The sequence below is a fragment of the Talpa occidentalis genome, unplaced genomic scaffold, assembly GCF_014898055.3.
Source record: "Talpa occidentalis isolate TD23 unplaced genomic scaffold, MPIMG_talOcc4v2.1 talOcc4.16, whole genome shotgun sequence".
Lineage (NCBI taxonomy): Eukaryota > Metazoa > Chordata > Mammalia > Eulipotyphla > Talpidae > Talpa > Talpa occidentalis.
In genome coordinates this window covers 77,039,250-77,067,109 of record NW_023601653.1, presented here as the reverse complement: position 1 = coordinate 77,067,109, position 27,860 = coordinate 77,039,250, and the positions used below count along the sequence as shown (strand labels likewise).

Here is a 27,860-nt window from a genome sequence, read left to right as displayed (position 1 = left end):
CCACCAGAAAGAGGGCCAGTGTGGGAACAGTGCCCAAACATGGGCTTAGTGACCTTCGTCTGGCTTGTGGTTCCAGAAGAGTTCGCTCCTCATTTTTCTTGCCTTTGACCTCATCCCACCCAGGTATCTAAAGATGATCGCAGTGATGTTGAGAGCAGCTCGGAGGAAGAAGATGTGACCACCAACACAAAAAGCCCCTGTGGGCGCAGCTCCACTAACGGTGCCAAGCTGGTGAATGGTCACATGGGAGGCAGCTATTGGGCTGAAGAGTAAAGTGGTGGATGTGGGGACTTCAGCTCACAAGGACTCGTAGGGCCACAGGCCACCTATTCCTCTTGGGCCTCCCCTCATCTACACTCCTGTGACTAAGGGGTCTGCAAGGCATTAAGGAGAATCGAAGAAACAAATGTTTTCACTTTTTAAAAAAAAAAAAAAAAAACCTCTGCCATTTTGTATTTAATAGCCTCCAGGTTCTCTCAGTAATGTTATTTGCTGTGTGTATATTTGTGTGCGAGTGTGTGTGTGCATGCGCGCGTGTGGGTGGGGGGCATGCGCGCATGCATTTGTGCATATGCTTGAGTTCCATTGCCTCGGTTGGGGCACAGTCTGGACTGGGGTTTCTAGGCCTTGCCTGGTCCCTCTTTGAACCCACCCTAATTCCAGATTTGCTGCATCTCGATTTAGGCCGGCTCCTGACTGTCCCCTTTTGCAGCCCATGGCTCTTGAGGCTCTCGCCATCTGGATGGCGCAACCGGGTTTAGTTCCAGCTATTCTGGCTGTTCCTCTTTTGGAGTTGGAATATTTCATTGAAGTGGTATAGAAACAGATAAGAATGGACGGACGGTTAGATTCTATGGCCCCTAGCTAGATAACCTTCCTACCACCTGGTAGCGACACGGACAGCTGCTGATACCCTGCTCTTTACTCAATGGTACGCAGGGAGAGGGGGGTGGGAGAGGGTGCGCTGAGGGCTGGAGGACAACAGCCACTGGGTGAGCTGTTGACGGTTTATATTATTGTTTACTCTTCTCTGATTAAAAGTGCTTCAACCCTCTGCTGTCTCAGCTTCTTTAGTGATTCTGTCCCCAATTCCTTGAATCCATAAATAAGAATATTTTCACTGGTTCTAGAGACCCTTGGACATCAAAACATACCTTTATGTGCATATTGGAAAGAGAGTATCTACACTTTAGTGCTTTATCTTTTAAGAAAAAATAAACATGTGTAGTGATCACAAAAAAATACTGAACAAATGAAAGCATGTATATCGCCATAGTAATAAAAGCTTTGGTTGAAGAGCTAAGGCACTTTTAGTTAGGTACTTGTATTTCCCACTTTATTGGATACAGAGACTATCAGTTACCATTTTAAGATTGTGATAAATCAGTCTGAGCATATGTTTAACTTAATACTCTTTTTAGCCCACAGAGATACAGTTTTTCTAATCCAGACCTTGTTCTAGTTGAGGTCTTGGCAAAATTACCAATAGTAGTACTCATCCTTCAGAATATTGTTTTCCATTTCATGAATATTCAGATTGTCAAAATATTTCAAGATAATCTTGTGGACATTAAGATAGATGGAGTGCTTTATGCCAGGGAGATAGAACAAAAACTTCCTTCCTTCAGTTTGTAGCCAAGAGTCAGATGTTTAGTTTGTTAACATTAGGATATGCAGCCCACTGAACTTACTAAGTGGCTGGATTTTTAAAAGACTTCCTTTGGGGACATGGGAACATTTTAAAAATTTTTACAAAGTCAGAGCTAGATAGGAAGACTGAAAGATTAAGTCTCTGTATCTTAGGGGTATTCAAATTGATATATTGGTGAATAGATTAATTATTTCGAAATATGAAAGAAAATACTTTTGAAAATAAAGACCTTTTGAAATTTCAGCAACTACTCTATAAATACAGGTCGGGTGGGGAAAACTATCCTGAGGTCAGCTAGTAAGGAGGCAAACCTAGTGTCTCTGTTCTTAACCACTGGACTATTTCACTTGCCAAGACTTCATAATGAGGAAGAATACATGTTGAAGAAACATTTAGGGGCCTCCCCTGTGTCACAGCAGGTTAAGCCCAACACTGTGAAGCTGTCCACACCCTCTGCAGCACAGATTCAATTCCCTGCCGGCCAGGGAGATACCCACATGGTGCAGCAGACCTCTCCTGTCTTGCCCACTCCCGCTCAGCAGAGCCTTCAGTCCCTCTGCTCCCCACTGTGTCTGGTGAATCCTCTCCTCCCACCGCTTCTGGCTTGTACCCCAGTTCTTGTATAAATAAATAAATAAATCTTTTAGAAAGAAAAAGAAGGAAACATTAAGCCAGAAGCAAGACATTACAGTGTTTGCTTTGGATGAATGAGTTGAGATTAGGGTCAATTACAGGATTAGGAGCTTGTTCTGAGAAGAAGCAGTGTGAGAGTGTGTGTGTATTTTTTTTTTTTTTTTGAGGTGGGGGTTGAGTAATAGGCTAAGGGGGTTAAATACAGAACTGGAAGCTAATATTGTGACAGTAAAGCTGCCATAGTCAGTTTTAGAAATGACCTGGGATTTCTCATGTCTGAAAGGAAGGCCCCAAAACAGTGGAGTGCAGATTAGATGCTGATTCATACCATCCCTATCAGAAAACTAAGGATATTTGTAAGAAAAGCAAGGCATTACCTCTTTGACTATAAAAGGGTATTTATTATTTACTACAAAAATAACCAGTATGTTTGTATAGTGCTTTACTACTCAGAAAATTATTTCATATACAGTTGGATTCAAAACATTTCTCTAAAAGCAGGATTTCCATTCCATAAATGAGTCTTACTACTATGTATTGTCTTATTACTGTGTAGCCAGTCCCTACCAAAGCACGTACACAGCTCTCACAAGTTGCACTCCTAAGAGGAAGGAAGCAAAAGTTGCCAGGCTGCCAGGCCATTTAAGAGTGTCACTACAGGGTCTTCCTGGTTGCAGAGGGGTCAAAGAGTGCTGTCAGGCTATCACCAGCCACTGATCAAGCCACGAGTTTGATCAGCGGCCAGGGAGGTGACCCACATGGTGCAGCAGGCCTCTGCTGTCTCACCCCGCTGCCCCCTCAGTAAGATTTTGCATAAAAACTGGGGTTGGAGCTGTGATCCATGGGATTGCTCTGCAGAGGTATGTATGATGATGCCAACAACCTGGGATTCTTATGCCCCCACCCTCACAAACTCCCAAATAACAAAGCTCAAAAAATTTAAACCTGCAATATATAACTAGCAGAATACTAATATCCAGGATATATAATTAAAAAAAGACAACCCAAAAAAAACAGGCAACCCAACAGAAAGAAAGATGGGGGTGGGGAAGCAGGCAGGAAGCAAAGGTAATTCCAGTTGCCTCCAGGATTCCCAGAGGGTGAATATGCTAATGACTACTAACAAGATGCTCCTAATGGCTAACAGGTCAATAAAATATGCTCAGCTTTATTGGAAATCAAGGATATGTAAATTAAAATGAATAGAAACCACTTTACACTAACAGAATGGGGAAATGTTGCTGGTGAAAGTGAAACAACCACCTGAAAAAGCAACCTAACTATTGAAGATAAAAGACATTAGGGGCCGCCCTAATAGGGGTTAAGACAACGGCCACTATCAAGCGATCAGCAACCTCTGGAGCACAAGTTCCATCCATGGCTGGCCAGGGAGCTGACCCACATGGCGCAGCAGACCTCTCCTGTCTCGCCCACTGCTCCCCTCAGCAGTGTATTTTAGTAGATCTGCCTGTTCTGCTCCCCACTCTGTCTCTGGTGAATATTCTTATCCACCCCCACACACCGCCCCGTACCTCTGGCCTATACCCCAGTGCTTGTATGCATAAATAAATAAATCTTAAAAAAAAAAAAAAGATAAAAGACATTAGTCTCTCTGGAAACGAACACATAAGCATAAGGCAACAGGGCACTCGCTGCATTGCAATTTATGAGAGAATACGTGGAAACAACCCCCATGTTCCCTATAGGGTCAACAAAGTTACCAGCTTTTTCCCAACCTCCCTCCACCAGTGTCTGTGACTGCCACCTGTGGCCTGGCACCCCTCCTGGGCTGCCCAGGACACCCAGGGCATAATCAAGTGCCTATGATTATGGACACCTGGGTCCGAGGGCAGGGAGCTCGCATATTAAGTGTAGACACCTGTGCCGAGAGGGGCGGGGCTCGGAGGCTCGAAGGGCAGGGCGGCAGGACCACTAGGAGATACTACAGGAGTCTGAGAGGGAGAAAGCCTGAGAGAACGCCAAAGAGTGCAAAAAGTGCAGATGTGCGGGGGTACTGGGAAGCTCAGTTGCCTCTGGAGCCTCCTGGTCCCCCACCCCCACCCCGATCCACTTGCCTTCAATCCCTCACTAGGGAAATTGATTTACTCTATAACTGGAATATTATGTAGCTGCGCACGCACTAAGCTTTCCTGTCAAAGTGCATTTATTAGTCTGAATCAGCAGGATGGCGATTTAGACAATATTAAGAGACTTCCTAATAAGGAACTGGCTCGCGTGGTTATGGAGGCTATGCAACCCCAGCAAGGTAGAGAACCAGTGCTCCTGTTCACATCTGAGTCTGATGACCTAAGAACCAGGAAGGCTGACGGCGGTACTACCAGTCTAGTCCAAAGGTAAGGGAAGTCGATGTTCCAACCTGAAGACCCCCAGACAGAGAAAGAATTCTCTCTTATTCCCCTTTTGATTATTCAGGCTGTCACTATATTACTTGAAGCCCACCCACACTGTGGAGGGAAATGTATTCTATTTAGTCTACAAACTCAAATGTTGATCTCATGCAGAAAGACCCTCACAGATGCACCGGGAATAGTTTTTTTTTTTTTGTTTGTTTGTTTTTTTTATCATAATTTGGGGGAAGTTTATTTTTTTTCAGTCACAACTACATAATAAAATTAATTTGAATGAAGCAGTCAAAATAAAAACCTACAAGAACACCTGTAGATGCTTTTTAAAAATTGTATGAGCACACACTCCTAAAAATGTACAAATGTGAATAAAAAAACAGATTTGAAAAATGAAGTTATTTAAAAATAACCTTGGTTAATCCCATATCACGTAACAGAAGATGATTTAAACTGCAGTCACAGATTTTGAAAAAGTATACATATAACCTCATCTATAAAAACATTACTGTCCAAACTTGAAACTAAAAAGTTATTCAAAGTGACACAAATGTTCTAAATCTTAAGGAAATTTAAAAATACCTATTATCTGTATAAAACTGAGTAAAGCTGATCTGATTATGTTACTAAGAAATTTGTTCTGGAAACTTGTTAATAACTTACTGGTGGAAATTTTTAACATCCATTATTACTGCCATCTGAAACAGAATAAATCATTTCTTTCAGTAAATGAATAATAAGTAAACTGACAAGCTACAGGTTAGACATCACTTATTACAACCAAACATGACTCTGAAAGTAACAGGAGTGGTGATACAGTATCTCAGATTCAGTTGTGTCCTTAATTTCTCACTATGAAGGCAGCAGGCCAACCTACCTTTGAGACAATTTTATCAGTACACACAACCGGTGTCTTTTTTAATCCTGTTTCTGTAAAGTTTGTATCACTAGTCTATAACAGAGAGTAATGAGATAGTTTTAGCAGTACATGAAGCAAGAGGAGAACTGTGTTCTAGAAGAAACCGTTTATCTGTCTTTCGATCCAAGCTTCTCAATTAATTCCTGAAGAGGTGCCAACTCACGCCTATCAATCAGATTAAACTCCTGAACAAAAAAAATAAAGTGCTTAAAGGAGGTGTTGAGGTGGGCCTCCTCTTGAAGTTGCATTACAGAATCAAAGTGCTGATGATAAATATGGGCATACACCCTGAAGAGACGTTTTAGAATGGTCTTCGCCACAGACATGAAGTTTTTGGGAAACGGGACACCAATCTTAGATGGAAAAAGAGTTTCATCATCAAGTTGATCCTGAACCCAAGTCATCAAATAGTCAATGTATTTCGGTGCAGAACATTTGATTGGCTTTTTAATATTAGTACCATCTGCCCAATGATATTCATACCTTGGACCTGCAGACATGACTGAACAGCTTGCTTCAGTGCAGAATTCTGTAATAGTTCCATATAACATGTTGATCTGGTTGAAAAAATCCACAGTGTTAACAGCAATCCATTCATTGAGGTCCTCTCCCTCTGGCAACATAACAGCCTGTCTCAGATTCCCACTTCCTAAAGTTGCTTCTGCATGTTTCAAGAGTTCATACTGATGAGACCCTTCAGGGATATTCTTCTTTGGTTTGAATGTTTTGGAAGAGCGGCTGCTGAAGAGGAAGCTCATCGTCCGTCCTGGGAGGGGAGGGCGGCTGGCGCCCCGCGCTCAGGAGTGGCGCCCGCTTGGGAGCTGAAGGGGAGCGGACGGTCCTCAGCTCCCGGAAGGCGGAAGCCCGGGCCGCCGCTGCTCGAGCCGGGTGCCCAGCCGCTGCGCGCCGGTGAAGCCGCTGCGTCCCCTCGCCTGCCTCCCCCACCTCGCCGGCCCGAGACCCCGGGAATAGTTTTAACCAAACACCTGGGTTCCCAGTGGTCAAGTCACCATGACACAAAAAAATTAGCATAACAGTGTTAAGTGGAAAAGGCAAGTTACAAAAGAATATGTCCCGTGGCTGCAACTAACTTTACTTTTTAACACAAAATATTAAGGATATTTCTTTTTTTTTTTTTTTGATTGCTGTTTTTTTTTTTTTTTTTTTTTTTTATTTATTATATTTGTTTGTCTTGTTTATACATGCACTGGGTACAGTCAGAAGCGCGGGAGGGTGAGAGAATTCACCAGAGCCAGAGCGGGGAGCAGAGCAGGCAGAAGGGCTGAAGTACACTGCTGAGGGGAGCAGCGGGCGGCAGGAGAGGTCTGCGCGCCATGTGGGATCCTCCTCCGGTGGCCGGGGAGCAGCCGGGGATCGAACCGGCGCCGCAGAGGCCGCGGGCAGCTTCGCAACCCAGCGCTCAACCGCTGCGCCACCGGGGAGGCCCATATTAAGGATATTTCTATAGTAAACGACAGAAACATGTTAGCAGCTAGAATGGATGTTTCCCATAGTGTTACAGGGCAACCCCAATGTGACATGGGTTGGCCTGAGTGTAGGTCCTCACCCGTGTGCTAAAAAGGGGCTTATAAAGAGACTCAACTGGGCCTCCCCGGTGGCGCAGCGGTTGAGCGCTGGGTTGCAAAGCTGCGCGCGGCCTCTGCGGCGCCGGTTCGATCCCCGGCTGCTCCCCGGCCACCAGAGGAGGGTCCCACATGGCGCGCAGACCTCTCCTGCCGCCCGCTGCTCCCCTCAGCAGTGTACTTCGGTCCTTCTGCCTGCTCTGCTCCCCACTCTGGCTCTGGTGAATTCTCTCGCCCTCCCGCGCTTCTGACTGTACCCAGTGCATGTATAAACAAAACAAACAAACCAGCAAACAAATAAATAAAGCATGCCTCTATAAAAAAAAAAAAAAAAAAGAGACTCAACTGCAGCACATACAAAAAAGGTTAAGAAAGGGTTTATTTACGAAAAGGGGAAATTAAGAGAGCTATAATCCAGGGAGAGGGAGAGGGAGAAATTGGTGAATGTGTCCTACCAGTTCTGCTGAGCTGGGACCCCAGTAGCATGGTGAAGGCTGGTGAACACCAACCAACTCCAAGGCCCACATGTCTGGTTATATACCAAGCCTGGCTGCTTAACTCCACCCTCAGTTCCCAGAAATGCTCCCTTCGGTGGTGATGGCATAATGACATTTGCAGTCCTTGGTGCCTTGGATCACTTTGGTCTGAGGAGGGGTTGGAGTCCATAAAAACTGTGTTTGTGGAGTTTGCTCAGGACATCCTTTCCCCCCAACAATAGGGGAGGGCGGATGTGGGTAAATGGTATGTTATTTTTGGTGTTTGTTAGTAAATTTGGAATAATTCAAAATTTAACTTACATTTCTTTAAATGTTAAAACAGGGCCTCCCCGGTGGTGCAGCGGTTGAGCGCTGGGTTGCGAAGCTGCCCGCAGCCTCTGCAGCACCGGTTCGATCCCCGGCTGCTCCCCGGCCACCGGAGGAGGGTCCCACATGGCGCGCAGACCTCTCCCCCGCCCGCTGCTCCCCTCAGCAGTGTACTTCGGTCCTTCTGCCTGCTCTGCTCCCCGCTCTGGCTCTGGTGAATCCTCTCACCCTCCCGCGCTTCTGACTGCACCCAGTGCATGTATAAATAAATAAATAAATCTTTAAAAAAAAAAAAAAGCTATGATTATAAAAATAAATAAATAAATAATAAATAAAAGATTTTTAAAAATAAATAAATGTTAAAACAAGTATGTGGTTGGGCCTCCCCGGTGGCGCAGTGGTTGAGCGCTGGGTTGCGAAGCTGCCCGCGGCCTCTACAGCGCCGGTTCGATCCCCGGCTGCTCCCCGGCCACCAGAGGAGGGTCCCACATGGCGCGCAGACCTCTCCTGCCGCCCGCTGCTCCCCTCAGCAGTGTACTTCGGTCCTTCTGCCTGCTCTGCTCCCTGCTCTGGCTCTGGTGAATTCTCTCACCCTCCCGCGCTTCTGACTGTACCCAGTGCATGTATAAACAAAACAAACAAACAAACAAATAAATAAATAAAACATGCCTCTATTAAAAAAAAAAAAAAAACAAGTATGTGGCATTTTCAGGGCATTGTAACCTGTCGGGGTTGGATCAAAGAGGCAAGAGATGAGAATAAGTAGTGGCTGAGGCTTAGCTTGTTTAGAACCTTGACCATCAGGCTAAAGATTTACATTTGAGCTGGTAGGTCCTGGGAGCCCTCAAAGGTTTAAAGCTGCAAAAAGATGCTTCTAAAAGCGGGCGTGGAGAGGGTTATCATAGAGCTGGGGAACAGATCTTGGAGACATATGGGAAATAGATTAAAAAATGCATACGGGGCCTCCCTGGTGGTGCAAGGAGTTAAGACACAGCACTATGAAGCTATTAGCAGCATGAGTTCCATCCCCGGCCAGGGAGCTGACCCACATGGTGCAGCAGACCTCTCCTGTCTCGCCTGCTGCCCTCCTCTGCAGTGTATTTCAGTCAGTCTGCCTGTTCTGTTCCCCACTCTGTCTCTGGTGAATCCTCTCACCCTCCTGCACCTCTGGCTTGTATCCCAGCTCTTGTATAAATATTTTTTTAAAAATAGATAAAATAAAGGGGCCTATGGTTTGACCTTCACCAATACATACTCAGGTTATCTGTGCCACCTTCACCTAAGTCACGTGCAGCTGGTTTGGCTTTTATTTTTTGTTCAGCTTCACCAACAAGAGTTTAGCCACAAGCTGGGTTGGAGGAGGAAGAGGAAGCAGGTTTGGGGGTCTGCCTTCACTCAAATGACTGCTTTATGAAAGCCATTCAGGAAACAATATTAAACTTTTTGGCAGCGAAGTGGCTCTACTATCTGATGGTAATTAACTATAAGGAATTGACTCACAGTTACGGTCAGACCCGATCCTTGTGGCTCTTATTGTCTGGTCTCTCTTCTTCACTGCTCCTCCCTCCAGCAGGGTGCCCAGGACCAGCTATCAACATCACTAACAGGTCTTCAGCCTCTGTGTAGAGGAAGGATCCAGAGTAAAGAGAATGAGATAGACATATTTTTCTCTCTCTTTAAGATTTATGCATACAAGAACTGGGGTATAGGCCAAAGGGGTGGGGGATGAGAGGATTCACCAGAGACAGAGTGGGGAGCAGAGCAGGTGGATCTACTGAAATATACTGCTGAGGGGAGCAGTGGGTGAAACAGAAGAGGTCTGCTGAGTCATGTGAGTTAGTGCCCTGGTGGGGATTGAACTCATGCCACAGTGGCTGACGATATCTTGATAGCTCTGAGACTTTAACCCCTGCACCACCAGGGAGGCCCCAAAAGTCAGTTTCTTAAGTCATGTAAGACTTAAGCTGAAAGACTTATGAGTAGGGGCAAAGGTCAGAGCAATATGCATGAGAGAAGATGGCTGTCAATTGGAGGCTGATTATTTTTGATCACCAAGAATGACATGAATAAGCTTCAAAGCTCAAAATGGAATTGTGGGGGGGTGGGGGGCGGGAGGGGAGGGATTGGGGTCAGAATGGGGGGTTTGCAATTGTATGGGGACTATAAAAATAAAATTTATTATAAAAAAAAATGGAATTGTGGCAAGAATACCTATTTTCTTTTTTAGATTTATTTATACAAGCACTGGGTACAGTCAGAAGTGCGGGAGGGTGAGAGAATTCACCAGAGCCAGAGAGGGGAGCAGAGTAGGCAGAAGGACCGAAGTACACTGCTGAGGGGAGCAGCAGGCGGCAGGAGAGGTCTGCGCGCCATGTGGGACCCTTGCTGGTGGCCAGGGATCGAACCGGTGCTGCAGAGGCTGTGGGCAGCTTTGCAGCCCAGCGCTCAACCGCTGCACCACCAGGGGAGGCCCTTCTTTTTTCTTTTTTTAAAAATTTATTTATTTTTATACAAGAACCGGGGTACAGGCCAGATCCGCGGGAGGATGAGAGGATTCACTGGAGACAGAGCAGGGAACAGAACAGGCAGACTGACAAAATACGCTGCTGAGGGGAGCAGGGGGCAAGACAGGAGAGGTCTACTTCGCCATGTGGGATTCTCGCCGGCCAGCCGGGATGGAACCCGCGCTGCAGATTGGGTTTTACCTTGAATGCATTGGTTTTTTTCCAAATGCTCTTCACAATTCTGCTGTAAGGCCTGCAGGTAGATTTTCTGTGTGGTGGCAGAGTGAAAAATCAGTCCCTGTACTAATGCTATACCTACTGAGCTTAAAGGGGTCGGCTGTGTTACTGGTCTGTCCCAAAACCCTTCCTGGCGGCAACTATGCCTCCTCCATTTCATGCAGTTTTGACAGGGCTGTTAAACCAGGGCCTCTGCCTTCCTTGACACAGAGGTGCATGTGTAACCATGCTGCCAGAACACCCCGTTACCTGAACCAAAGGAGAGTCTGGTCTTTACAGTCCTCTTAGGGGATTTATACAGAAGTTGGGGCAGATTTTCCCCTGTATTTTATCCTAAAACTATATATCCTACACTTCATGGTTGCTAAAAGCTTAAGATAGAACGCCAGTGTAGGGCAGGTGAATTGGCCGGCTTTTACGCCACTGGCCTCTATGGCTATCACCTGTGGTCTTGTTTGTGCAAATGCAGGAGCGTGGGAGTGTGAGTCTGGGGCACGCATGCCTGATTGTGGACACCTGGAGTTTGGTGTGGGCAGGTGTAACTGCACAGAATGGCTGCGGCGGAGGATGGCTACGCGAGGATGAGGGACTACAGAGAGGCAGGGCCACTGGACAATGCCAGAGAGAACCCAAAGAGAAAAGCATACAGATTCGCTGGGGAGTGGGAGGCCTGCCAGCCTCCTAGCACCCTTGCCTCGCCAGCCGGCGGACTTGCCTCACAACAACTGGCATAGAAAGAGCATTAAATCCTGAAAAAGCCACTGAGGGCTCCAGGACTCTCCTTTATCTATCTGCCAGAATCGATAGAGAACCTGCCCCCTGCTTGCTGGCACTACATCCAGTTTGACTAGAAAACGGTAGCCAAGGTTGCACCTTGGTGGTTCATGCCCTATTTGAGTAAACAAAAACGCCAAGACGCATTCATGGCAAGATATTTAATGTTTGTTTGTAGGTGGGCCTCACCCTCCAATTCCTGTCATGACTCAATAGCCTCCCCAAACTGGCAGTACCAGGGAGAACAAGGGAACTTCTTTCCAGCAGGGTTTGAAAACCATAGTTCTCTTGACTTGGAAATGACTGCAGGTGAGGTCTTTCCACAGCATGCCTCAGGCCTCTCTGCTTAAAGAAAAGAGTCGCTGGCTCTACAGAACTCCTGAGGGCTTCTGTTCTTCGGCAGCCTGGCGCCGGAGGCTGCGCCGCTGGAACAAGTGGTAGGCTCGGACACTGCAGAGGTAGCCGCCGTACACAGTGAGGAGCATCATGGAAGCAGAGAAGGTCTTGTAGCCAATGTCAGCTAGCTGCTTGGCAGTTGGCATGTCGTCCCCTAAAAGGACAGACTGGATTTAGACCCAAGGATAAAGCCTTACCTGCCCAGCCCACTTTGCTGATCAAGGTCATTCCCTAGCGTCTGCATCCTGCTCAGTCTGTCTGCACTCTACTGCACAGCCCCTGCATTACAGTCCTCTGCAAACTCTCATAGTCAGAAGGGCAAATAAACGTGCTCATGCAATACAGAAGCACAGCTGGAACCAGGTACATCTGAATGACATCATAGCTAACACTTGGCTCTTCATGTGTGGGAAGGGGGTGAAAGTAGGACCACCCCAAAATATCCTTCATTGGCAATTACTTAATGTGGAACCAAGCATAAGTATTCTTAGCCATTGCTTTGTGTAACTGCCATTTTAGAATTTTAGGTTTTGCTGGGAAAAGACTGCATTCCAGAGATAGTTTGGACCCTCACTCCACCCTTACTCTCTGGTCACCAATGAGGGCAAACTTGCTGTAATTGGAGCTGCAGGTTGGAGCTGCATCTTGGCCTGGCCAGTCAGCTTAGAATGATAGCCGGGCAAAGTTGGAGAACGCATCCTTGTAGCCAATGAGTAACTGCCAGCATAATTTAACCTTATTAAAAGACCCCTGCTTCCTCTGTTCGGGGCTCTCGGTATCTGCCACTGCGTTGGTAGGTGCCATGAGCCTTCGAGTCTGAAATAAACTCCCTTTTGTCTTTGCATCGGCTGTCTTTGGCTTCTTGGAGGCTATGCTCGCCGAGTCTGTTGACCTTGGGCACAACACTTAAGGCATGTATCAGTTTTTCTGGTTAGTAGGACATTAATGGACGTAGCTAGGGTTTAAATATTAGCAGCAAATTACTCTTTCTAGAAGGATTTAATTGGAACCTTCTAGACAATATGTAATTTGTTTTCCCATAAAAACAATCACAGCGGTTGGCATCACAAGTTAGCCTCGAGCACCTCTTTAAGCCATAATATATGCTTCAAATAGTGCAGACAGTATATTTTTATTACTTACTCATACTTAACTTTCTATGGCATTAATTCTAAGCTCTGAACACAATACCAAGAACCTATCTCCCAAGCCAAAGAAACATGCTGAGTTCCCAGCTAATTGTTAACTCACATTTGCATGAGATAAATTACTTTTAATTCAACTGTTTCCTGGATATTCTGAGTTAGGGAACAAAAGAAAGTTCGGCAAGGGACTCTCTCATTCTGAGCAAAGCAGTCCTTCATTTGGGACTATGAATGTGTGCGTAGACTCCTCTTTATTCATGGAACAGAAATTAAGACTGAGTGAAATTAGCAGGAGTCTTTTTTTTTCTTAAAAGTCAAGAAATTGGAAGAAAAGCTCAGGATTAGCTGACTTGGATCAGGAGTGATATGGGATATAAAACGTTCTCAGAGGGAGCCCCGCGGGCGGAACACTGGTAACTTCCTTGAATTATAATTCCAAGGGACTACGGAAAGTCACATTAAGTAAGGTCAGAGGATGAAAGCCAAGCAGCACTGGTTCAAACTGAGAAAGGACAGTGTTCAGCTTATCTACTTTTTAGTGGCCTGTACAGGGAGAAATTGGGTACAGGGACCCCTTATTCCCTCTCGCTGTTTCTTTTTTTTTTTTTAATAAATCTTTTTTTTTAATAGAGGCATGTTTTATTTATTTATTTATTTATTTTATTTGTTTGTTTTGTTTATACATGCACTGGGTACAGTCAGAAGCGTGGGAGGGTGAGAGAATCCACCAGAGCCAGAGCGGGGAGCAGAGCAGGCAGAAGGACAGAGGTACACTGCTGAGGGGAGCAGCGGGCAGCAGGAGAGGTCTGCGCGCCATGTGGGACCCTCCTCCGGTGGCCGGGGAGCAGCCGGGGATCGAACCGGCGCTGCAGAGGCCGCGGGCAGCTTCGCAACCCAGCGCTCAACCGCTGCGCCACCGGGGAGGCCCTCTCTCGCTGTTTCTTGTTCTCTGGTGGACTGCAAGGAAACCTTGGAACAACTGAAGTCTGGAGCCTGGAGCAGCTACAGAAGCCAGATCTCTGGCCCATTCCCAAAGATTTGTCATTGTCCTCTTGGGAGAGGGGTATCAGGTTGGGATACAGCCCCCAACATTACCGAAAAGTTTCATGCACCTCCAAAGTTACATGCACCCTCAAAGAATGCGGTGGCCCAATCAGGTGGGCCATAGTTCTTTGTTCAAAACCCCCAACAGGCTATCTGCCTTATGGACAACAACTGAAGCAGTCTGGCCTGGACACTCCCATGTGTCCCTGAAAGGTGCCCAAGAGCTGGGCAGGCTGCCATAGCTGGAATGGTGGGCAGTTTCACTTTCCTCCTCCTTGCCTTCCCCTCTGTGACCAGTGATAGTCCACCTGTTCCAGCTCCCGAACCTCTGTTCAACATCTGACCATCAAACTATAGCTTCCGGTCACGGAGTATCAGTCACACTGGAGTAGCATCATGGAGACCTAGAAGCACAAAAGGCTGCAGAATATATGAACCTGGATGCTTAGGCAGCCCATTTTGGACAACCAACACCAGCTGCAGCCTCTCAGCACAACACATGGCGGCTAAAATTGACCCTGTCTGAAAGCCCAAAGTGCAGCCATCTGATTCCCTTCCAGACCCCATTCCCCACTGTTCCAAGAGAGCAATAAGTTAGAAAGGGTCAGCATTCCGCCCCAAAACTCAGCCTGGAGATGCTACAGAAGCCAGATCTCTGGCCTATTCCCATAGATTTGTCACTGTCCTCTTGGGAGACGGGGAAACGTCAGGGTTTCATTACTAAGGTTAAAAATTAAGTCCTCATTCCCTACCCAGCAGGCAAGTTTGGGAGGCTTGAACAGATAAAGGGAATTGATGAGGTTGCTATGGGAACCAGTCCATAAGATCCTGAATGTGGAGCAGGGCCAGGACACATTCTGTGTCATAGGTAAACACCTAAGACCAGACAATCCAGCAGATAACAGGTTATAAAAGAAAGCTGTAAGCCCTTCTTGGTAAACAGATCTCTCCTGTCTCCCCACCGTTCTCTTGCAGGTTATTTCAGAGAGGTATTTCACAAGGGCTGATATCAAAGATCTTCAAAGAACTCATACAACTCAACAAAAAGAAAACAACCCAATCAAAAAAATGGGGGAAGGAGCTAAATAGACACTTCCAAAGAAGACATACAATTGGTCAACAGGCACATGAAAAAATGTTCATCACTTATTGTCAGGGAAATAGTTTTTTCCCTTTTTTTAAAATTTATTTTTGCATAGAAGAACTGGGGTACAGACTTGAGGTGCACAGGGTGAGATGACTCACCAGAGAAAGAGGGGGGAGCGGAATAGGTGGATTCACTGAAATACACTGCTGAGGGGAGCAGTGGGTGAGATAAGACATGTTTGCTGCGCCATATGTGGGTCAGCTCCCTGGCCGGGGATTGAACGCAGGCCATCAGGTGTTAGTACAGAGACTGAACCCCTAGGCCACCAGGGAGGACCTACATCAGGGAAATAAAACCACCTAAAGGGGAAGATTCCATACTTCTAAAATACAAACAACAATGTAAACCAATCTTTCCTCAAAAATAAATAAATAAAAATTTTAATCAGATAGGATGGTACAGTTTAGCTAGAAGAGTAACAGAAGACTAACAGACTTAATCCTGGTTTCTAGAACTCATTTCTTTCTCTTTTCTAATCCACCCAGAGAGTTCTCCAATTTTCCAAATTAACAAAAACTCTTCACAGACCCTGAGATAAACAGGGCAGTAGAGAAGGTAAGGATAAATGCATTTATTAACTGACTAGATTAGTGCAAAGCTGAAAATACCACCAATGTAGCAAGTTAGTAAAACTTTGTGGATTGTTATACTATTAAGAGAAATAAGAAAGCGGGCCTCCCCTGGTGGCGCAGCAGTTGAGCGCCGGGTTGCGAAGCTGCCCGCAGCCTCTGCAGCACTGGTTCGATTCCCAGCTGCAACCCGGCCACCAGAGGAGGGTCCCACATGGCGCGCAGACCTCTCCTGCCACCCTCTGCTCCCCTCAGCAGTGTACTTCGGTCCTTCTGCCTGCTCTGCTCCCTGCTCTGGCTCTGGTGAATTCTCTCACCCTCCCACGCTTCTGACTGTACCCAGTGCTTGTATAAATAAATAAATAAACCAAAAAAAAAAAAAACAAAAAACACAACACCTTAAAATAAAAAATAATAGTCATTATTATAAAAAAAAAAAAAATAAGAAAGCAGGTCTACCCTGGTGGCGCAGCGGTTGAGCACTGGGTTGCGAGGCTGCCCGCAGCCTCTGCAGCACCAGTTCGATCCCTGGCCACCGGTGACGGTTTCACAAAAAAAAATAAATAAATTAAATGCTCAGTACAACATACATGTATCTATCAGCCAGATCTTCCCACTCTGGGAAAGAAGCTAGCTACATATACAAATACAGATGGCGGTAAACAATGACACCAATGCAGAGGAAGAGGCCAGGAGAAAGAGGCCTAGGGAATGTCAGTCTGAAGAAGGAAGACAATTAAGGAAAGAAGGCAGGTGAGAACTTCCTGAAACATCTGGGGGGCTTTTTCATATAACTACACCCCCCTTCTTGGCTGAAAATCACTGCTGTATCAAGTCACTGCCACTGATGGAGGTGTGCTGTATCTTTTGGAATGGTCAGATTAAGAATTAGGAATCATTATTGCAAAGTTAAGTGCCATGAACGCTGCTCAGATAGGAGCACTAGAAGAGACCAGGTGACTGGGTCACTTGGTAAAAGTCAATGTAGTGCACCTAACTGGAACAGGTATTAAGAGCACAAATTCTTAACTCAGGCCCCAGGAAGCCCATGAGCCATCCTTCTCCCTAACTTCAAGAGTGTCTATGCATTTTTTAAAAAGATTTATTTATTTATGCATACAAGAACTGGGGTACAGGCCAGAGGTGTGGGGGGGTGAGAGGATTCACCAGAGACAGAGTGGGGAACAGAACAAGCAGATTGACCGTAATACACTGCTGAGGGGAGCAGCGGGGGAGACAGTAGAGGTCTGCTGTGCCATGTGGGTAGCCCCCCGGCCGGCCAGGGATCGGAACTCATGCTGCAGTGGCTGCCGATAAGCTTCACTGGTTGCGTCTTAACCCCTTGCACCACCAGGGAGGCCCTGTCCATGCATTTTTTCGGCCATAAAGAAACATTATTAGAAGAATCATCACAGACCCTCACCCCAAAGAAACAATGTTCTTTTGATTTGCTGGATAAGAGAATGGGAATGATAGGGCAACTGCTTGAGAAGGTAACAAGACAGAGGAAATTCTAGTTTTGATTTGCTTGTCCACAGAAAGATTGGAATATGTTTGAGGATTTGAATATGTGACTAAAATGAGGATGGGTGGAACAAGATCCATGATGGGCGCCTCCCTTGTGGTGTAAGGGGTTGAGTCTCAGCACTATGAAGCTATCAGCAGCCACTGCAGCAGGAGTTCCATCCCCAGCCAGGGAGCTACCCACATGGCACAGCAGATCTCTCCTGCCTTGCCCACTGCTCCCCTCAGCAGTGTAGTTCAGTAGATCCCCCTGTTCTACTCCCCACTCTGTCTCTGGTGAATTAGGAAAAGATGAAATTGGAATCTCAAGGAGAAGCATTATCCAAATGAAGGAAAAGGTAAACATTCTCATGAGAGGGGCATGCATTTTCTCAAAAAAGCACAAAGTTAGGTGGTATGGGGTGATGGTGTTAAATTGCAGGTTTCAGCAAAACGGTGGGGGGGAAATGGGAAGAATCATTAAAGCTCAGGTTTCTCCTCTGGACAACTCATCAGCTTAGATTTACTCATTTCTCTCTCTTACTGGAGCTGTGAAGACCGCAGACTCAAAGGAAATACGCTATATATCCCCGATTTGCTGGACAAGGTGGCAGGTGACCAAAAGAGGTATTATGACAGTGAATAGATAAAGTGGAGCTCAAGAAAAGTTGGCAGAAAAGTGTCTTTTTATAGGGGTGAGCAGGATTTACGCAATCAGAGAAGCCGGCGGGGGAGCATTCCCGGGGTGGAAGCAGCAAAGGGGTGGCGCTGCATGACTGATAAGCACCCAGGGTGCCGGGGAAAGCTGCACATCGGAGCACGGCGGACTACAAGGCAAGGGTCAGCGCGTGGAGGGTAAGACGCGAGGCTGGAGTCCAGGGCTGACAGGACCGGACGGCTGCAAGGAGCCTGCTGGGCTGGAAGCGGCGCGGGTCGAGGCTCGCGGCCGGCCGCGCCGGGTCTGGCCGCTGACTCAAGGGCACGGCGCGGACGGGGACAGGGGAGGAGGCGGGCAGCAAAGGCCAGCCCGCGAGGGCGCGCGGGGCGGGGGGGCGTACCTGAGGGCTGCCGCCGGCCCGTCCAGTCGCGTCTCGGCGCGCAAGGTCTCGCCACGACAGGCCGCGCACCCCCAGCACCGGCTCGCAGGCCCCAGAACAGGCTCGTGACAGGAGCGGCCCGGGACAGCCCTGCGCGCTGAGGCGCTATTGGCGAGGAGAGCCGCTCGTTCCCGCCCACTCGCTCCTCTCACCCTCTCGGAGTCGCTCCTCAGGCGAGGCCGGCCCCGCGCGCGCGCCCCGCGCAACCCCGCCCACCGCGCCCGGCGCCCGCCGCTCAACTTCCGGCTTCCGGGCCGGTCCCCCTTCCTAAGCGTCCTCGGACCAGCCTTCCGCTCGGAGGGGCCCGTTGAATTCTGGGAGTTGTAGTCATACTCCGTTAAGAGAGGCTTTTTTTTTTTTTTTTTTTTGACCCGAACTTGAAAGATGCCCAGTCACAAGAGAGAAGACGCTCGGCTCGCGTATCAGAGCCAGCCAATCCTCAGACTACGGCCCGCTGACGTCTCCAGTAGCTAGGTAAATCCTGTCGGAGTCAGCCTTCTAGAGGTGGACCGTGCGCCCCTGGAGTCTGAGGTTGCGTTCGCCCAGGTGGTGGGGTTTCCGCCAGCGCAGGTAGGAGCCCAGCGGCAACGGGTATGGCAGGATTGGCCCAGGCCTCGCAGAGTGCGCGAGGGACAGAAAAATCTCTAATATTTTCGCCCGGTATGTCACCTCCCGTCTTGCAAACGGTGTGATAAAGCCGGGAAGGGACAAGCACCTGCTGCTAGGAGCTTGGAGCGGCCGGGACTCTCTTGGATGGCTTTTCTTTTGAATTTTGTCTACGTTATGAGTGAAATTATATGTGATACACTGCAGCATACATACTCACACATGCACTGAGCTGTGTCAACTCCTTTCTAGAAAACCATGCTTGTTTTTTTGGTAGTGGTCAATTGTGGAGTGAACAAATGTAGGCAAAAATTTTTTACTATCTGACAAAGTCGTAGCAACAGCTTAGGGAAAGAGCTGACTTTCTGCCGCTACCTTGACCTCCTGGGCTGGCAGCTCTGATTCAGCCAGTGCCTCCACCTGAGCTCAGCCACACCTGGGCTGACTGTATCCTCACTGGCAGCTGCCGGATCCGGGTAAGAGTGGATTCTCAAGGGCTGCTGACTGGGTGGAGTCGCCCTCCCAGGTTGGTTAACGTCAGTCACGCTGGCCAGAGCCACAGTGCGCCAGGTGCTGCCACACAGCAAGCTGAGACCCCCTGCTGGAAGCGGCAGGAGCGTCACAGGCCCTTGGTGTCTATTTATAGCCAGAGGCCCAGGCTGCCACCCATGCTGGAGCAAGGCCAGTACAAAGTAAACTCTCCCTCCTCCCCTTCCTGTTCTTCCCTCACCCCAGGAGGAAGGCTTTTTTTATTCTTTTTCCTCCTCAGAGTTTTCTGATTCCAAGGTGTTGGTGTAGTCAATAGCTCTTTTGTTTTTTAAGGTTTATTTATTTATGCATAGAAGAACTGGGGCGCAGGCCAGAGGTGCAGGGGGTGAGAGGATTCACCAGAGACAGGGTGGGGAGCAGAATAGGCCAATCTACTGAAATACACTGCTGAGGGGAGCAGCGGGCAAGACAGGAGAGGTCTGCTGCACCATGTGGGTAGCTCCCTGACTGGGGATCCCACTCAGCAGTGACAGAGTGATAGCACTGAGGCAATCTCTAGGCCAAAACCACTTGAGAAGGCCTTCAGATTCAAAGTAGAACTGGCCTCAGAATGTCAGGATCCACTAATATGGGGACTTACCCACAATCACCCTCTGGGCCATTCTCTAGCCCCTTTGGCTCCACATGCAGGTGCTGGTTAGCTGCCTTGGTTGCTCTGGGGGCAGCTGAGAAAGAGGTACAGGGTTTGGAAAGAGGAAAGGGGTGAAGCCAAGGATATTCTGGGGGAGCACCCAATTCTCTCGCCTTCTAACACACACACACACTTACAAGGGAAAAAGGGCAAATACAAAGGTCACAGGGAGCAGACTGATCTGAGCCTGCTATGAAAAGGTGTAGCTCTGTCAGCAGATTAAGTTCCTGCTCCCCTAGGAGGGTGCTAGTGGGGAGGGTGAGAGAAGACTTTGAAAGGTCAAGCAGAGTAAGAGGACCTGGCAAAGAACTAGGAACTAGGAAGTCCCTGGGGAGAATGGCAAGCCCCAGGGCCAGAGATGCCAACCTGGCAGCGACGCTAGTGCCAGGACAGCCTGGGGGAGGGGGAAAGGGGATGACCAGAGGTTTTTGAGGACGCAGATGTTGCTAGGAGAAGGCAGTTGTTTGAGATCTTTGTATTTTGTTAACAAACACTGAGATCCATTGATGCTGTGTGGGGTCTGGCAGAGGTCAGAGCAAAGGGATCCCTGGGGCCTATGTCAGCCCAAAAGCCCAGGTCCCTCCCTGGCAGCCCTTGCTTTGCCCTCTAGTGGCTGGGGTCCTTTAGTCCTTTAAGTGGGCTGGGGGACAGGACTCCTGGCCTGGGAGCCAGCAGTGGGTGGTCCTTACCTTGCCGCCCTCTCCTTCCACCCTCCTTAAACACACACACCCAAAGCAGTGCTGGGATTTGATTCTACCCCTCCCACAGGACAGAAAGAAAGCCCTACATCTGGAGAGGGACAAGACAACTCCATTTCAGGTGAGATGTGATGGCAAGCCGCTGCAGGCCTCTTGGTGTTTCAGGATTTCCAGACAGGAAGGTGGGCCCTTCTGCCTTCGGTCCGCCAGTGAAAAGTTAAGAAGAGTCTGCTTCATGGGGAATCTTGGAGATCCTAGTGGCCAGGCACCCCAAGCTTCTGCCTGTCTCCATTGGGGTGGAGAAGTTTGCTGGCCTGGTCCCTGGCCCTGCTCACTTATGTTCTGGGTGATTCTGCAGGCAGCGTATGAATTCACCCACAGGCTGGCCCTCATAGCACACCCTGTACACAGCCATGAACAGAGGAAACCTAGAGTGGGGCAGGAGATACCCAGCTTAGCCCAGCTACCCAGTTCCCCGCCCAACTTCTGTCCCTTTCTTCCCACTATCTCCCACCTTCAAGTTCAGGCAGACTCTGGCTCTTGATTTCCAGTAGCTGGGAATTTGGACTGCCTAGCCCTGGATTTTAGGGTCAGGTTGTTAACTGTCCTATCATGTTGAGCTTGTCCTGCCATGAATTTTTTGTCCCAACTGGGCAAGACAATGAGCCTCTCTGAGCCTCAGTATCAGCAACTGTAGAATGGAGCCAGTAGTACATAGTAGCACAGATGTGGTTGCGTGTTTGGTGAAGGTGCTCGGTCAATGCCAGTTTCCTCCATCCTCTTGCCTACATTACCCCTTAACCAGGAGACTTTACCCTGATCAGCCACCAGCTGATCTTCTGAACCTGTTTCACACTCTTTTATTTGAAATTCTTCTTAGACCAACAGAGCCCATCTGTCCCACTGTCACTGGGCGACCTGGAAAGGATCCACTTGACACAGAGGGCATCCTCACACCTCAGAACCAAGAATAGGTGTTAGGAGACAAGAATAGGATCGTGGGAGCAGCTTTGGATGGGGGTGATGGACAGAGAGGTGGAATAATCAGGTGAGCTTATTCCTGTCTCCCCAGAGCTCTATCCCTGCAGGAGATAAGGAGGTAAGGACAGAAGGGAGGCCATGCAGAGGGGCCCAAGCAACGTGGCACAAAGTGCACTGGCATGGCAGGAGGTCAAAGATCACCAACTAGCTAGAAGACAGTGGGCCTAGATAGATGCTCCCAAGCTCTCGTCTGTCTGTCTGTACACACAGACAACATTACCTGTAACCGCTTCCCGGGGTCAGGAAGGTCGTGAATGGGAGAGGGATTCTGGCTGCGGTTCCCTCAGCCAGAGGGGCTGAGGCAGACACTTACTTGTCTACCAGACCCCTGTGCTGGAGGATGCTGTGTAGCTCCCGGGCTGTCTGGGGCCCCTGCAGTTTCTGCCCGTTCAGCATCTCTTTCTCCAGTTGCTCGATGGACTGTGAAGAAAACAAGATGGGCAAATGGAAACAGGAAAAGAGGTGGAGGTGTGAGGTGGAGGGTCTGGGACTCAGATGAAGGTGGCGTCTGGAGAGAAAAGAAAGGCTGGGCGTGTTCACAAGTCTTAATATTGGTGCTTAACAGATGCCTTGAGCTAAGCTCCTCTACCTTAATGCCTGCAGGTCCCACCCTCCATTCTCTCCAGGACCCACCTTTCCTGTTTTGGCGAAGGCCTCGGCCACCTTGCGGTTCCGCCCTCCATAGCAGGTAGTGATGAGGTCAGCAACACCGCAGCTCTCCAGGAAGGTCGTAGAGGACACAGGGCCACTGCAGAAGAGCTTGGCAAACGCGATCATCTCCATGAGCCCCAGTCGGATCACCGCTGCCTTGGTGTTGTCGCCGAAGCCCAGGCCATCACAGAAGCCGGCGCCTACAGCCACTATGTTCTTTGGGGAGTGGAAGTCACGGGTGAGAAAGAATCCCTCCTGGCAGGCACCACTTGTAGCCTCATCACCTACCTCATACTCTTTCCATCGGCCATGAGGTGCCCCCTGAATGAGCAAAGTGCGGTGGGGAGGCTCCTGAACTGTCTTCACCGTTTGGTTGTTTGACTTGCTGGATCTCCTTCTTCTACATGGGCCTGTGCTTCCTAGCCCCCCCGCCCAACCCCATTCTTCATCCTTGAGGACATTTCCTGAAAACCACTCTTGTCTCCAGCTGGCTGCCCCCTCTCCATCCATGACTATCCCTGTTCTCGATCCCTGAGGTTCTGTCCAGGATCTATAGTTCTGACCATTATCTCTCAGGGTATCCCGGATGTCTTGTCTCCAACTAGCCTGGGCACTGTCCCTTGGGCCCTCTCCTCCCCCTGGACTAGCCCCTGGAGTCAGGGAGAGGGATAGCCCACAAGGGGTTGAGGGAGAAAGGGCTGTCGGCCCAATGCCTGATGGGGACTAACCAGCAGACCTCTATGACCTTGGCCTTACTTCTGCAGCTCTTCCTGTGTGGGGGCCTCGGTGAGGAAGGGGAGCAACTGCCCAAGAGGACAAGCAACCTTGCCTAGCTAAGCCAGGCCCTGCTTTGGGAACTCCCTGGCCTACGGCTGTCTCTGTGCCCCTCTCACCTTTAAGGCCCCGCAGATCTCTACTGTGTCCACCTCTTGCACCACCGTGATGCGGAAATTCGGTGTCTGCATCAGCTCCTTCAGAAGCTGTCCCTGAGCCAGGTTCTTGCAGCCTAAAGTGGGGGGGGGGGTCAAGGCTTTGTGGGGGGGCTGTTCTTCCCTAAGCAGGACCTGTAATCCTTTCCCATGGGGTGTCCCAAGCTTCCCTCACCTCAGATGCTTGGGTTTTCTTCCTTGCCTGCCTTATGGGAAGAAGATGGTAAAAAGTGTATGTTGGGGGTAGCAGGGGAGAGTGGGGATGGGCGGTAATCATAGCTGTGCTGTGTGGGGGGGTGGCGGAGCACTCACCGATGGGTGCTGGGTCACTCACCGATGGTTGTCTCACAGAACTTCTCATCAGCCACCTCGCTGGCGATGTTGGCTCCCATCAGCACACTCATAGGGATGCCAAGGCATTCTGCGATCACTTCAGAGATGAGCTTCAGCCCGTTGGGGCCCTCGTCCACTCCCTGGGCACAAGATGGAGCTCAGGCCTGTGCCCTTTATGCCCAGCTGGGGGCTTCCCACCCAGAAATGCTGTACCTTCCAAGTGCGCTGTTCGTCACTGTCCCTCCCCCAAGGCCCTGCCCCATCCCAAGCCAGGCAAAGCCTGTGGCAGGGAGAGTAGACAGAGTGTGAAAACAAACCCCTCTGAAAATTCTCCTTCTGTATCCCCTCAGCCACTCGCCTCTCCAAAGCAGCATATCCCTTCCACATCCCTCAACAGTGCCCTCCTCATTCTCCAAATCAACCTCTGTCTTGGCCACTGCTCCAGACTATCTTTTCACGCTCTTTAAGCCAACCTGCTCTCATAACCCCCGGGCAGCCCTGTGACCCTCCTAGACTCCCAAAGACACCTCTTAGCCATTCCCCAAACAACCTCCCCAACACCTCCTGCATCGGAATGTTTCTCAAGACTCCCCAAAGCCACTCCTCTTCCCAGAAAACTTAGTCTACTTCTGTCATTTTCCTCACTTCACCCACTCTAAGCCCCATAACAGTGGCTGCATCCCACCCACTTAAAGGAGTCCCTGGCACCTTGATAAGAGATATGCCAATGGTGTCTGCCTTCAGGTTGCCCTTGAGCTGATCACAGATCTTGCCGATGAACTGATGGGGCACTACAAAGATCAGGATGTCAGCATCCGCTGCAGCCCGGACCACATCTGGGACCGCCACCTGTGGGGTGATCAGTGCTCATGGCCCTGATAAACTTCTCCTAGCTCCTGCGGAATCCCATTCAGGAGATCTCGGAGCCAAAGAGTGAGTCTGGTGGGGGGAATGGAAGGGCAGTTTGGGGACTGAGTCTGGCAGAGCTGAACTTGGAGGAATAAGACACTCTCTTCCCTCCCCCTAGCTGTCACTCCCTCTAGCTCCAGTTGTCCTGGGCTCTTGAGGACTCCTGGAAACCTCCTTCCAGCAGCCTCCTAGCCCTTGGCTGTGGGACAGTGAGAGAGGCCAAAAGAGGCCTGGGCTTGGCAGGAGAAAGAGGCCAAGTAAGATTTCATCACTCTACTCCTTCAGGCCCCCAACTGGGAAGTGAAAGCTCTGTCTTCCTGCCATCTTCCTGCTCCCCTTTCCAGGTGGGAGCAAGTCTCATGGATTCAACCAAACCTGAAGTCCAAGGAGCAGCATGTAAGTCTACTAGTGACCCAGTGAATGAGTAACAGGATTAAAGCCTGAGGCAGGTACTACCCAGATCTGGGCGCTGGAGAACCTGTCTTGGGTTGCCACAGAGACCAGCTTCCTTGTCCTCTCCCCCTCCCTGTGCTGTCTGCGAGCCCGTAAATAAGGGGGTGCAGTCAGGTTCTCCTCAGTCCTAGAAAATGCCCAAGGGAGCAGTTTGGTGGCAGTATCAGGCTACCCTGTGCCTGGAAGAACCCTCCTGTGGTGCACCCCAAATGTGGCACCTGACATACCTCCCTCTCAGTAGGTGGTACCCCTCCACCTCCCTCTCCCTCCCTTGTGGGGTGTTGGAGCTCACCACATTGGGGGGCAGCTTGTGCCCTGGCAGGTATTTGACATTCTCATGCTGTGTGTTGATGATCTCGGTCAGCTTTCTGCCCCCGACATCTTCCTCAAATACCCACATGGTCACCCGTGGGTCAAAGCGTGCCAGCTGGGCTGCATTGTTGCCCACAATCTTGGCAATGGCTGAGCCCCTGGCAGGACGGGGAGCACAGAAAGTGGAGGAGCGGTGGTATGACGAGGGGGTGGGGGCTGCGGGGAGGGGGCAGTGCTGCACCTCAGGGTATCACCAGATTATTTATTCTCCATGTTCCTCATCAACCCCATCCCCATGACAATTTGTCCAGAGTGAAGGAGACATAGTCTACCTCACGCTTTGCTGCTGCAGAAGGGGAGCAACCTTCTGATCTCCTCCCCGACCCCCAAACCCAAGCAGCCTTGGGGCAGCGCGCCTTCGCAGACTCCCTTCCAGCAGAAAACAGGTGCGGCTGCCTGGGCCGGCCGGGAGAGGTCTGGGCACCGCTGGTCCTGCGGGGGTGGGCTCAGGAGATACCCGCGCGTGCAAGAGCCCCGGGGAGCGTTTCCTACCCACGGGCTACCTCCTGCCCACTGAGCCTCCCCCGCTCCCCCCGCTGTGTACTTGGGGGTTGCTCCCCTCTCCCCCGGAGCTCTTAAACAGAGCTGCTTACCAATTGCCAGAGCCTACAATGCAGACTCTCTTGCCGGCCATGGTGCGCTTCTCTACCGGAGCCGGCTCTGTGCCACTCTCCCCGGCGCCTGCCGGCTGGGAGCTTTTAACTCCGCCACACGTGGGTGCAGCCAAGCCCCGCCCCGGGGTGGGTGGGGAGGCGGGCGCCAGGGGACCGAGTGTCTGGCAGAGTCAGGGGAAGAAAAAGAGAAGCAGGTGGGGAGCAGGGATGGGCCTGAGGCCGGGTCTTGCTCTCCCTCTTAGGCTTACTATAGGGTGACACTGGCACGCGCCTTCCCTAGTCTCAGCTCAGTTTCCTGCTCGCCCACCCTCCCCCCCAGCAGAGGTTTCATTTTGAGGTCTGCCAAGAAAGGGCCCAGATAAGGACCAAGTGGCCCAGTCTCCTTCACTCCCTGATGTCCCCGCACTAGAAGCAGATACAGGAAGGCTTTCTTTTCAAAAGCAGGAATCGCTCTGCATTACCCTCCCAGGACCCCAAAAACTGCCATGTAGGTTGTTTTTTTTTTTTGTTTTTTTTTTTAATATTTGAAGGGCAGGTTTATTAGGGAAGGGATAAAACAGTAAGACACTTGCAGAGACACAGCAGGCAGGAAGAGCTGCCCCAGTAGGGACAGGTTTGCTAAGAGAGGCCTGCATGGTCGTAGGCCGGTGGCCTTGACAGGTCACGGGCAGGCAGGAAGGCTGCTGCCCTGCAGAGGGAGAGAGTTGGTGAAGAGAGGCACCTGCATAGTCACAGGTGGGCAGTGGGATTGTTGCTGTGAAGGTTGATTCTATAGCAGTAACAGAGACCACATGTCACTGGCCCTATATTAGCTCCTTGGGGCCTCCCTGGTAGATACTGAGGGAGTGGTGTAGGACCCACTTTTAAAGACCAAGTAAGAGATGAGGGCCTGCTTTGGGGAGAACCCAGCCCAAGGATAAGAGATGCCAGGAACCCCAAGAGACAAGGTCACCTCAGGGCCTTGTTAGTGGGCTTCCCCTACCCATAAAGGATCCCCACCTGAATGTCTTTCAGGGCGGGAGGATGAGAAAGGTCACAGTTAGAAGCGGTGATGCCAAGTGGCCTACGATTGCACTTTTGCAAACTGTGGGCTTAAGGAGGAAGAGGACAGGAGAGAAAAAGCAGCCAAAGTGCTGTCTTTCAGAGGCTTTGAGGTTTCTTCAGTCCTCTCTCTTGGGTTTCCAAGCTACCACACTGGAGGGTTTCTTGGGCAAGCCATAAAGGGGAAGCAGAGCAGGCCCTTTGGGCCGCCCTGGTGGCGCAAGAGGTTAAGCGTCGGTACTATGAAGCTATCTGCAGCCATTGCAGCACAAGTTCAATCCCCGGCCAGGCAGCTGACCCACATGGCGCAGCAGACCTCTCCTGACTCACCTGCTGCTCCCCTCAGCAGTGTATTTCAGTCAGTCTGCCTGTTCTGTTCCCCACCGTCTCCGGTGAGTCCTCTCACTCCCCACACCTCTGGCCTATACCTTTGTACCCCAGTTCCTGTATGCATAAATACATCTTTAAAAAAAAAAAAAAAGAGGTCCTGAGGCAACTGTGACCTCTGAGGAGCTTGGTGGTCTCAGATGTGATTGAGTTGTGATTGAGTAGGGGGAAGGGCGACAGGGAGTAGAAGGCCCACATTCAGCAGCACAGAGCTCTACACTGCCCACACCATCTGTTTGACTAAAAGGGGGAGCTCTGGTTTCTAGACTGGAGAGTGA

At 49.7% G+C, this 27,860-nt stretch overlaps 4 protein-coding genes across 7 annotated transcripts in view; 1 reads left to right on the top strand and 3 right to left on the bottom strand.

The window, feature by feature from the left end:
• The window catches only part of CERS5 (ceramide synthase 5), a 29,081-nt gene extending 28,010 nt beyond the window's left edge, over positions 1-1,071 (top strand). Inside the window, exon 10 of one of the 2 annotated variants that reach the window (XM_037514713.2) lies at positions 124-1,071. In XM_037514713.2, the coding sequence (XP_037370610.1) occupies positions 124-273 (150 nt within the window). In that variant the 3' untranslated portion in view covers positions 274-1,071. The remainder of the gene's footprint in view (positions 1-123) is intronic. The other variant, XM_037514714.2, reaches the window with a different exon arrangement.
• LOC119247906 (cytochrome c oxidase assembly protein COX14) overlaps positions 1-18,538 on the bottom strand; it is a 33,530-nt gene extending 14,992 nt beyond the window's left edge. The window contains exons 1-2 of one of the 3 annotated variants that reach the window (XR_008552299.1): positions 18,330-18,365; positions 9,453-9,570 (exon numbers count right to left, since the gene is read on the bottom strand). Coding sequence is in view for 2 of the 3 variants with exons in the window: in XM_054696606.1 (XP_054552581.1) it covers positions 11,836-12,009 (174 nt within the window). In the remaining variant the exon portion in view is untranslated. Of the gene's footprint in view, positions 1-9,452; positions 9,571-11,596; positions 12,018-18,329; positions 18,450-18,520 lie in introns of those variants that run through there. The other 2 variants (XM_054696606.1, XM_037514712.2) reach the window with 2 other exon arrangements.
• On the bottom strand, positions 5,143-6,459 carry LOC119247908 (MOB kinase activator 1A). The gene has a single exon (XM_037514715.2). It carries the CDS (start codon positions 6,322-6,324, stop codon positions 5,674-5,676), a length of 651 nt encoding a protein of 216 aa, XP_037370612.1. The 5' UTR covers positions 6,325-6,459; the 3' UTR covers positions 5,143-5,673.
• Positions 18,539-20,082: 1,544 nt separating the features above from the next.
• On the bottom strand, positions 20,083-26,210 carry GPD1 (glycerol-3-phosphate dehydrogenase 1). Its single transcript, XM_037514711.2, has 8 exons — positions 26,134-26,210; positions 25,461-25,638; positions 24,515-24,655; positions 23,808-23,946; positions 23,438-23,550; positions 22,527-22,760; positions 22,207-22,313; positions 20,083-21,280 (listed from the first exon to the last, which is right to left on the bottom strand). The coding sequence occupies exons 1-8, from the start codon at positions 26,172-26,174 to the stop codon at positions 21,184-21,186; spliced, it is 1,050 nt and encodes a 349-aa protein (XP_037370608.1). The 5' UTR covers positions 26,175-26,210; the 3' UTR covers positions 20,083-21,183.
• Positions 26,211-27,860: the final 1,650 nt, after the last annotated feature.

Coding starts and splice junctions, on each gene's coding strand:
- LOC119247908 (XM_037514715.2), bottom strand. CDS start 6,324: ATGAGCTTCCTCTTCAGCAGCCGCTCTTCCAAAACATTCAAACCAAAG.
- GPD1 (XM_037514711.2), bottom strand. CDS start 26,174: ATGGCCGGCAAGAGAGTCTGCATTGTAGGCTCTGGCAATTG. Junction 25,639..26,133: donor ATTGTAGGCTCTGGCAATTG/GTAAGCAGCTCT, acceptor CCGTCCTGCCAG/GGGCTCAGCCATTGCCAAGA. Junction 22,314..22,526: donor CCTTCGCCAAAACAGGAAAG/GTGGGTCCTGGA, acceptor TTTTCTTCACAG/TCCATCGAGCAACTGGAGAA.